The sequence below is a fragment of the Takifugu rubripes genome, chromosome 14 (assembly GCF_901000725.2).
Source record: "Takifugu rubripes chromosome 14, fTakRub1.2, whole genome shotgun sequence".
Taxonomy (NCBI): domain Eukaryota; kingdom Metazoa; phylum Chordata; class Actinopteri; order Tetraodontiformes; family Tetraodontidae; genus Takifugu; species Takifugu rubripes.
This window is the reverse complement of record NC_042298.1, coordinates 7,244,211-7,254,215: the sequence shown is the minus strand read 5'-3', so window position 1 is coordinate 7,254,215 and position 10,005 is coordinate 7,244,211. Positions and strand designations below refer to the sequence as shown.

Sequence of the window (10,005 nt, the reverse complement as noted above, 5' to 3'; positions counted from 1 at the left end):
TTCTCCTTTGTCAGACATCGTGCGTCGGTAAGTGGGTCGCCCGGCCAAGCCACAGCCTTAGCAATTTTGTGGAAGGACCTCCAATAAGTAGCTCAGGATGCCATGCCACAACCAGCAAATGAACAATATCAACACCGGCCAGGAGCACCCAATGAAGCAAGTGCGATTTGCCAGCAGCAGCCCTGCAGTCCTGTCAAATTCTGAACCAAGTGATTCCAGCAACCCTCCTGTCAACCAGGACAGCATCGGTCCACAGCTGAAGCTGCTGCCTTTGAATGACCAGATCCGTGAATTACAGACTATAATCAGAGACAAGTGAGTGCACACAGGCGTGTTGGGCGACACCACACACCTGCTGTATAATCTGCAGTCTTTAGGCGATGAAGACATCCGTCTATTTTTATATAGTTGTGTCGATTCTGTTGCACCCATTAAATGCACGTCGGCATTGTGCAGCACCACTAAACATGTAAATGGTTTAAAGACATGTACACGTTTCAAATGCAGGATTGACAAATCTTCTGGAACGACACAATAATTAAAAAAAAAAAAAAGCACATTTATCCAACACTGATACACAGTGTCCTGTTATGCACTGGAACAGGATATCAGTGTTACATAATAGCACATATTTATAGAAGAGTAGGTGAAATGGTAGTAATGGGCGAGGTACATTGTCCGCTACCTAACAAATCCTTTCCCTTCATATTTCAGGACAACTAGTAGAGGAGACTTTGTGTTTTGTGCTGATCGGCTGGTAAGAATTAACACTGGACGTTGTAATAAAACACCTAGTGTGTGATTGCAGACATCCATTGGATTCTAAGATACAAAACTATTGTTTATTCCAGATCAGACTGGTAGTTGAAGAGGGTTTGAATCAGCTCCCCTTCTCGGAGTGCACGGTGACGACTCCAACAGGTAAAGATCTGTTCATCTAATAACAAATTTAAGGTCTAAAATGGTGACATTCACACTGGGCCAAGCAGAATGTGTAAATTAGTAGTAGTAGGAGTGCAGCCCGCTCATTCTGAGCCATTGCATTTAAACTTTTTTTAATACTTTTTCTCATAGGGTACAAGTATGACGGTGTCAAGTTTGAACGAGGCAACTGTGGAGTGAGCATAATGCGGAGTGGTGAGTGGTCACTCAGCTGTTAAACTGGAATGTTTTTTAATGATCTGTTGAATGCACAAATAGAATCGGTTAGACCTTTACACCAATCAACCACAGTTGACTTTTACATTGATCTGTTGCCTTTATTGTAAATGTGACTCCTTCATGTGAAATTCCTGGTACACATACAAAATCTCTATTTGGAACAGTGTATGTAACAGTTTTAGTTTAAACTGCCTGTGTGTCACGTTAACACCTGTGTTTGTAGATTGAGGGTAGTTGACATGTCAGAGTACACCCACAGATGGTGGAGTGCACAAAGACGCTGCAGTCTGAGATGAGCAAATTTGAGTTGTCAGAGTGACTATACGCACCATGAGCCTGCTGAGGAGGGGTTTGTGAAAAAACCAACATGACACAGTTACAGGAAATGATTCATCTAAAATATGCTGGAACTTTGTCTGGTTTCACAGTAACTAAAGATCTCACCTCAGCACCTCAGATCTCACTTCAGCAAACTATTTGTGTGGGGGCTTTAGTTGGTCAGGTGGTTGGGCAAAAGTATGTGCCCAGCAAATGAGATCAGCGGACTGCAGGAATACGCTTGATTACTCGGGTCAGAGGCGAACTTACAACTGTAACGCTGCTTTTTGGTCAAGTTTCAAGGAGGAGTTTATTCTGCTCGGCCATCGTCAACACGGGATGAAAATAATCCAACTCCAGGAGAAAATAAATGTTTATCTCAATGCAGACTCCTACAACGTTGGCTCTGCATGAGGCTGGGTGATTCACAGGGTGAAGGAATTAATCACACTGGCATCTGCGTTTGTCTCCGCCCAGGTGAAGCCATGGAGCAGGGCCTCAGGGACTGCTGTCGCTCGATTCGCATCGGCAAGATCCTCATCCAGAGCGACGAGGAGACGCAGAAAGCCAAAGTCTACTACGCCAAGTTCCCTCCAGACATATACAGGAGAAAAGTGCTGCTCATGTACCCCATCCTGAGTAAGTAACCAGAGGCATCCAGTTCCCTGCATGGAAATGTCAAGAGATTCCCTTCTTCTTGAAAATGCAAACAGTTTCATGTGGTTATTCATTTTGACCTTCAGAACCATGTCTGCCATCTGCATTACCACATCATACTGGTCCATTCACACTGTTCTGATAATTATAGCTTTCATGGGGAAATTATACGCTGCTGGGGAGATGGCCACCAAGCTGCGGAATACCATAATGACGACTAACAAAAATAGTATCTTAATGGCCTTCATCCCCCGGTGTCAAAAAGCATAATTTTTCCTCTTTCACTTTTTAAAGTGAGTGGTCAAAATGTTTGTTAATATATGGGGAAAAAATTCTCTTTATTCTGTCAGTTTCAGCACTACGGCAACTGGCCTGAAAACCACAGGAGATTTCTGCTAACAGATAATGTTTACTTGTTGCAAAAAAGAAAGTTAAGATAAAGTTATGTGTCATATGCAGTATAATGCACAGTGAAATGCATTTATTTAACCTACAGGCAATAGCAAATAAAAAAACAGTATTCACACATTACAGCATACAAGACAAGGAAAAAACATACAAATCTACACCTGAAATATAAAAATTGTAGGTGTTTGAACATCAGATTTATTTATTTTTAAAGTTGTTTTCTTAAATGAGTAATTCTCTGCAGCTGCAGCTCCACATTAAAGTGTTGGTATGGAGTCTCTGCCGTTCAGGTTGTTGGTGTCATAAAGCCTGAATAATAGAGCCATTATCAACAGGCTTGTTTAAGCGGTGCGGTCCAAGTCTGTCAGAATGATGGACCATATGGTGACGCTGACGCAACGCTAACAGTAGCAGACATTACAGCTTGCCAAGAGGCCAGGCTCATTGACAGAGCAGCCATCAAACATCTTTAAGATATCTACTAGAAGCTAACATACTGTAATTTATCAGCCATACGCTAACTGCAAAATCCTAGTAGCTCATGTTAAAGTGGATGTATGAGAAAATAACCTTCCTGTTCTGCGTCTGCAGGCACAGGGAACACGGTGATCGAGGCAGTGAGGGTGCTGATCGAGCACGGAGTGCAGCCTAAACACATCATCCTCCTCAGCCTCTTCTCCACGCCTCATGGTAATAACACCAGACAGCTCACCACAACCGCATCTCGGTGTCAGGGCAGGTTTTTTTTTAACCCCCCTCCTCGCAAATAGACTCCAATCTTCTCCCTCCGCAACTGGTCTGCTCTGTCATCGAACTCCGGGAACCCTCCTGAGTGGCAGCACAAAGTCTTGAAAGACTTTAACCATTGCTAGTTGTGATGACTGGACATTATAGCAGGTTCTGTGTTGATTAGGATGGAACTTATGTTTTCCTGGACAAAACTTTCTGTGGATTTAAATATAATACTGTCCAGTCTCTGGTAGTTCACCGGAACTGTAGCCTCGTGAACATTGGCATTCAAAATACAGTTTATGCATATTTTATTCATTCACACCTACGCTCTGAATACATTTTTTTTTCAAGCTGAATTGGAATCACTTTGACCTTTTAACTGATATTAAAAGTCTATAAAATACTCCATTTCAACAATTCCCTTTACTTTTCCCATCTAGGAGCCAAGTCTATAATCCAGGAGTTTCCAGATATCACCATTTTAACCACAGAGGTTCATCCTGTGGCACCCACACATTTTGGACAGAGGTATTTCGGCACAGATTGAACCGGGGACAATGTGAGGAATGTGACCTGCTCCTGCTTTCTCTATACTGTGTTTGAGTGTGTCCCGTTTTCGCTTCTTGCCAAATGCTGGTACTTTGTCTCCGAAGCATCAAAATCAGGTGTATTTATTTGCTTTTGCTGTGGAAAGAACACAAAATTTAAATATTTAAGGGGTTGAAGTTTGATTTTATTTTGCATGTTGCAACAACCGATGGAAAATAAAGACTTTATATTTGTTAACAACTGAGAACTGTGAGTGATTCATCAGAGTCGGTACTGAGCAAAAGCAATGCAGTCTTGTCCTCCGGCGAGAACAAAAGCCAACGTGCTATAACGCAATACTGCAAGGGCTGGATTAGGATTTGTATTGTTACAAAATACAGGAATCCAAGATAAAACCTTAAAAAATATATCAGAAAATACACAAAATACCACAAGCAGCAGTGTTGAAACAGTAAACTCAGTACACAGTAAAATAGCTGACCAATAAATAGACACAAGACATACCGACATATTCTCTATTCTATACATGCTTTCGGTCTCACCGCAGACTCGACACAGTTTGAGTCCAATAGGTTACGTGCGTTCAAGTCCTGAGCAGCATTTATTTCACCCAACAGAAGGAAAAACAAGCAGGTCCATAAAGCGTCTCAGAACAGCCACTGCACTGATATGGAAACATTTAACAGGGAAAAAGAAGATAATCACTGCGGATGACTGTTGACCTCTGCCACCCAGTGGACGAGCGTCAAACATGATATTCACATATACACACCTAATTAAGATGATTACAACAGCACAATGAATCCTGTTTGTTTTCCTTTTACTGCAAGTGCACGATCAATGGAGAGCTCATGCTAGGGAGATCTCACTGTGATGCTTCTAATTTCTTTCAAGGCAGGAAATTAAACTGCATTTTACGACCGCTACGATGCCATCATCTTTCACTTAAGATATTACCAAGGTCGTCAGAAAGAACTCCGGTCCTCCTTCAAAAGAAAATTGTACTCAAAAGAGGCTTTGAAGCAGGGCTGCAGATTATACTTTTGTGATGTCTTACGACTCGTTAGAGAGAGAAACATTCTCGGGGAGAAAAACGGCTTTTAAAAACTGTTAATGAGGCAAAGGATGGATTTTTAATGTTGCGTGATTAAAAGAAAAAAAAAAAAAAGAAAGAAAGAAAAACTTTAACCTTGATTAAATACTTTGCACAACCATAACTGGTGGAGGCGATGCAGCTGCAGCGAGCTTTGTACTGAACACCACTAGGCCAGTGCTGGGGGCTGAAAAAGTGGCAGAAAATATGGTATAAAGAAGGTTTTGTTTCATCAACGGACAGAGAAGGAAGTAAATAGAGGGCGGGAGGAAATCAATGTGGCATCAATTCCCCGAATTAACCACTTCTGACTCAAATATGTTACAATAATAGATTATAAAAGGTTTGTGTTCCACAAGTTACTGTACAAAGTAGAATTTTCTGCCTCTACACAGAACAGGAAGTGGAACCACTAAAGTACGAGAAGTATTTTAGACATAAATACAGCAGGTAGTAATTTGACAGATTCTGAATCTTATTGATGCTGCTGAGGAGATGTGGTGCTACTGTTCATGATTCCAGTTCCTCCACGTATCATGACGTACACTCAAACAGCTGGGACTAAGGACATGTTTGGACCTCTGTCAAACCTGTCAGAAGACCCTACATGATTCAGAAAGCATTTGCACTGTGCAGCAATGATATGCACCATGTTAATACACATCACACAGTCTTCATGTGGAGAAACTATTCATCTATCTCGATGGTGACGGAGGGATCATCGTCCTCCCCTGGAAAAAAGAAGACAAAATAAAGTGTTTGTTGTGGCTGGTTCAGATCTTATGGTCAGAGGATATGAGACGTTTGTCCACCAGGGGGCAGCACCAGAAACTTGACGAAGCTGACGGCACTGAACACAAAATGTGCAGAGGAAGACTGGCAAATTTTAATTATTATTTAAAACAATTATTTAATTATTATATTTAATTTTTTCATCTGCACATCGCTTTCCCAAGTCCTTTTTAAAGAGTTTGCTAAGTAAAAACTTCCCAAGGCAAACTCAACGTTCCAGGGTTGGTTTGACTATTGAAGTGTCATGTGCAGTTTCTTGTTTAAAGAACAAGTCATTTACATATTAAAATAATAATAAAGTGACATACCCTGGCTCTCTGCCTCCGAGCCATCATCAGATTCCTCCCACATATCCTCGTTGGCTAGCAAGGGATTGTGGGACTCAGAACTCTGGTTCTTCAAGGGGAAATAGTGACCATTTCCCTGGCTGATGAACAAATTTACAAGACCATTATCTCCAAGATCATTCCTTCTTCTAATCTCTTGGCTACATGTGTTTCTTCATGCGTATCGTGTGTTTTATTATGGAATTCATATAGGCCACAATATTTCTAGCTGTAGGTTTTAATACACCAAAATATACAACATATTATTAAAAATGAGCAAAAAAAAAAGCCAATAATGCTGTATTGACTGGCCTTGTGAAAACAGGGACGAGCCACAGTCGTCGATCCTCTCCCAGGATCTGCTGCACATTTCTGCGGACTCCCACATTGAAGCCATTTTTGTCTGGGCCAGAGACAAACACTGGAGCTGAGAAGGCCTCTGGGGAACAGGAAAAATCATTTCACATGTCAGTATATATTAAACACATAAAAGAATAAGTGGTGATGGGATTTAACTAAAACATTTAATGTGGGACGACCAACAACTTAAACACAAATGATTTTCCAGATAAAATCTCACCTAAAGTTGATCTGTTTTTGGCCACCAGCCAACAGTGGTAACTAAAGAGGAACATGAGACTGACGAAGAACATGACCGCCACAAACATGAGGAAGAGGACGTGGAACTTTGCACGCCCATTTGGCAGCTCTCCCTAGGAGAGAGAAAGAGAAGAGCTACAGTAGAAACCCGAGGGAAACCCCAGGGTAGTAAACAGGAATAAATACATACATTCACAACAAGCTTCAGCCACATGACTCGGTCACCAGCTGATGGGTTTTGTTATTTATCAGCTGTTTTTTTTAGTTACTCACCACCCAGAATTTGAGGAAATACTGACAGACTGTTGTTGCAATGAACACACAGTACAGTATGGAGTAGGAAAGGAAAAGCAGAAAGAATTTGTAGTTGGAAAAGCCAACACAGTTGTTCACCCTAGAAGAAAAAGAAATGTGGCATCAGAGCAAAAGTAAATCACTTCAGGCAGGGAAATTCAGCCATGTTTAACTTACCATGGGCAGTGATGGTCCATTTTCAAAACACATCTGCAAAAGAAAAGTTTGATTAATATTAAAATGTAGCAGCTCCTGTAAAATCTGTAACAGTATGAAGAGTTTGTTTTGAAAATTTACAGTGGCCCTTTTGACACTGGTCAATTTGTTGTTTCATTGTGGTAAATCTGAGTCGTGGTGAGGAGTTCAGTTTTTTCTTTTTAGGAAAGAGGGAGCTTACGTTTCACACACTGAGCAGTGGTGACAGCGGTCAGGCTTCAGCACTTGGCAGCGGTCACAAAACCTGATAGCTAGAGAAAAGATGAGGACAGGGTGAATTAGGGACATCTGAGCCGAGCCTACCCTTCAGCCGCCTCCCAGAGCCAAGAAATGACCCTTAACGACCAGCACTAATGAAATGAAATGCTTTGACTGCTTGTTCTGAATGGGACTGCTTATTGCCCAGGCTGTCTACCTTCATTACGCGCAGATTAGGTTCAATTTGACAGAGTGCGGCTAATCTACCAAGGTTTTCTTGATAAAACGAGAGGAAATATTGAAAACAATAAACTGAAAAATACTTTGAGAAGGACGCTTACCTCCTGACTGTGCTCGGGTGAAAATGGGGAGCTTCCTCGCAATCTCAACCAGGATTTGTTTTTGAACATCTGGCCTTTCCTCCATCTCATACCTGTGTTTGTCTGAGTAGGACAGCTGGAACTGCAGCAACAAACATACAGCCCACATCCCGTGTTTGAAGTCGCCTCACTGTCTCATGCACATTAAAAGGTAAAGAATCAGTGCAGCTGATATACTGCACAGCATTTTATACCTTTTTGCATGGTGATGAAGGGGGTGTGAATATGGACTTCCAGTAGGTCCAGCAGAACATCACAAAACAAACATGGAATACCAGTAGATAGGCCACTGGAAGCACAAGCAATACAGAAAAGCTTTACCAGGCAACCAGGAAAATGTCCACACATGTTGTCCAACAACATTTTAATCTTATGACCATGTAGACGAGCAGATCACTCACCTTTTTCAACCGTGCTTTTAAGCGTAACTGTGAAAAACGAGGGGGAAAGATGTTTTTATTAAAACAAAGGAAACAACAAGCTAACATACGGTACTAGCCAAACTAAAAGTTGCATAGAGGAAAAGACGGTTCCGGCTATGTATAAATCCTGAGTCTAATCGGCCAACATTAGTACCGGTGATAAATTAGATGCCACATTTTTAAGGCAACATTTAACGTAATTAAAGCAGCTTTTACACTTCCGCCTAACGTGCTAGCTACGTTTTATTTGTCAACACTGCTGTGCGGCAATCTGCGGTCTCTGCAGTTAAATGGCCAATAATCATATATTTTTTTTAAAACGTGACTGGTTTATTATACTTACAAAGACACAGCTCAAACACGTAGGCATAGTAGGACCACAACACCACGGAGGTTATAATAAGCACCGGTATCCAAGAGAAAACCCTCTGGCAGCATCTCAAACCTCTGGAGAGCGCCATGTTCCAACAAACCTCTGCTCTTATCAGGGTTTGACTAACATTCCTGGGATTGATCCGCCTTTGATATCGGAGAGCGATTAACTACACTGACTGTCGGGTGACGCTGGGCTATTAATGCCCGTTGATTTATTTATTTTTTTCAAAGGGCTGGGTTGAGTTTTGTTGAAGTCTGATGGATTTCAGAGCGAAATGACAGACAGAACTATAGCAGTATATCGATTTAAAGTAAATATTACGGTTATACCAGCTGTGCAGCAGCCAGTTCAGCCCTGTTGATCAACTCTACATGTCATTCACAAAGTTCACCAGCAGGCGGCACCAGAAGACTTTATGAAGCGTAAACCCGTAAATCCCCCAGTAGGATATGAAGACAGATTGTGTTTTATAATATTGCTTCATTACTAAGTACTGTTAGGAACTAACTTTTTATAAATACATGGAGCTGATATTAAACCTCCATAGTCAACCCCACACTTTCATTTGCTTCTTTTGTCCTCTGCATTCACGTTTCTGTTCTGCGAAACTTGTAATAATGGAAACCTGAGAATCACCGGAGCATTAAACTGACTGTTAACAGCCCAGCAATGCTGTTCATCAGACTTTGAGTCTTCTTCAGAACTAGCTGCTTTCCAACATTTACGAAATGCAGATTCCCTCTGCGCACTGAGCTCTGGAACAAGGGTGTGAGGCAAACTGCAGCCGGTGCTGACCTCCTCACCTTCAACGCACATCCTCCTCACAATCAGCCTGCCCCTTTCTCTGAAATCTTATCCCTCTTCAACACATCGTTGCTCCGTCCAGCTCTTTTTGTCACCCTGCAGCTTCCTCCTCAGCACAGCTGGTTGATGACAGCTCCTCACTCATTCAAGCATTCACTGGAGGAAGGGAGCAGCCGTCCATCCATCAGAAGGGAGGCAAAGCCCTCTATGAGCCAATATGTCTAGATTGATAGTAGCAACATTTATTTCAAATATTTAAGCCTTTTTAAAAGTTAAACACCTGCAGGTTGCATCAGCAGGTCCACACTGACTCCTCATCTCAGAGGTGTTTGTGTATGCATGTAGTGCTGCATTCACTGCCCCCTTGATTGTGGTCTACACACAGAGTGCAGGGGCTGGGGGGCCCCTTTTGAGAGGAAATCATGTGTGGTTTCTGAAGAGGACCCTGGAGTGTGATAAGGCCCAATAGCTGAGACAGCTTTTTCTTTACCCGCTGCTCGCTGTTGTGTCTTGAAGATGAAGGGGCACTCTGCGTTTCATTCCACGCCGAGGTCGTCTTCCTCAGTCGTCAGAGAATGCTGACGATGCAAAGCACTCTGTTCCGCATCCTTCCATGTTGATGCAGTTGCACGTTTGAAAGGATACTTTTCACTCCCGCGGGGCCTCGATGCCTGGAGGA

At 42.2% G+C, this 10,005-nt stretch overlaps 2 protein-coding genes across 2 annotated transcripts; one reads left to right on the top strand and one right to left on the bottom strand.

Annotated features, from left to right (window-relative positions):
* Nucleotides 1-58: 58 nt before the first annotated feature.
* Nucleotides 59-4,068, top strand: uprt (uracil phosphoribosyltransferase (FUR1) homolog (S. cerevisiae)). The gene is made up of 7 exons (XM_003970410.3): nt 59-315; nt 715-757; nt 852-921; nt 1,075-1,137; nt 1,957-2,118; nt 3,136-3,234; nt 3,717-4,068. The coding sequence occupies exons 1-7, from the start codon at nt 98-100 to the stop codon at nt 3,821-3,823; spliced, it is 762 nt and encodes a 253-aa protein (XP_003970459.1). The 5' UTR covers nt 59-97; the 3' UTR covers nt 3,824-4,068.
* A 339-nt stretch (nt 4,069-4,407) lies between these two features.
* Nucleotides 4,408-8,802, bottom strand: zdhhc15b (zDHHC palmitoyltransferase 15b). Its single transcript, XM_003970441.3, has 11 exons — nt 8,490-8,802; nt 8,126-8,152; nt 7,919-8,013; nt 7,686-7,806; nt 7,328-7,397; nt 7,108-7,140; nt 6,910-7,030; nt 6,617-6,749; nt 6,349-6,475; nt 6,019-6,137; nt 4,408-5,649 (listed from the first exon to the last, which is right to left on the bottom strand). Exons 1-11 carry the CDS (start codon nt 8,605-8,607, stop codon nt 5,606-5,608), a joined length of 1,008 nt encoding a protein of 335 aa, XP_003970490.1. The 5' UTR covers nt 8,608-8,802; the 3' UTR covers nt 4,408-5,605.
* Nucleotides 8,803-10,005: the final 1,203 nt, after the last annotated feature.

Coding starts and splice junctions, on each gene's coding strand:
- uprt (XM_003970410.3), top strand. CDS start 98: ATGCCATGCCACAACCAGCAAATGAACAATATCAACACCGGCCAGGAG. Junction 316..714: donor CAGACTATAATCAGAGACAA/GTGAGTGCACAC, acceptor TTCATATTTCAG/GACAACTAGTAGAGGAGACT. Junction 2,119..3,135: donor GCTCATGTACCCCATCCTGA/GTAAGTAACCAG, acceptor CTGCGTCTGCAG/GCACAGGGAACACGGTGATC.
- zdhhc15b (XM_003970441.3), bottom strand. CDS start 8,607: ATGGCGCTCTCCAGAGGTTTGAGATGCTGCCAGAGGGTTTTCTCTTGG. Junction 7,398..7,685: donor CACCCGAGCACAGTCAGGAG/GTAAGCGTCCTT, acceptor TCTTTTCTCTAG/CTATCAGGTTTTGTGACCGC. Junction 6,750..6,909: donor ATTTCCTCAAATTCTGGGTG/GTGAGTAACTAA, acceptor TCTCTCTCCTAG/GGAGAGCTGCCAAATGGGCG.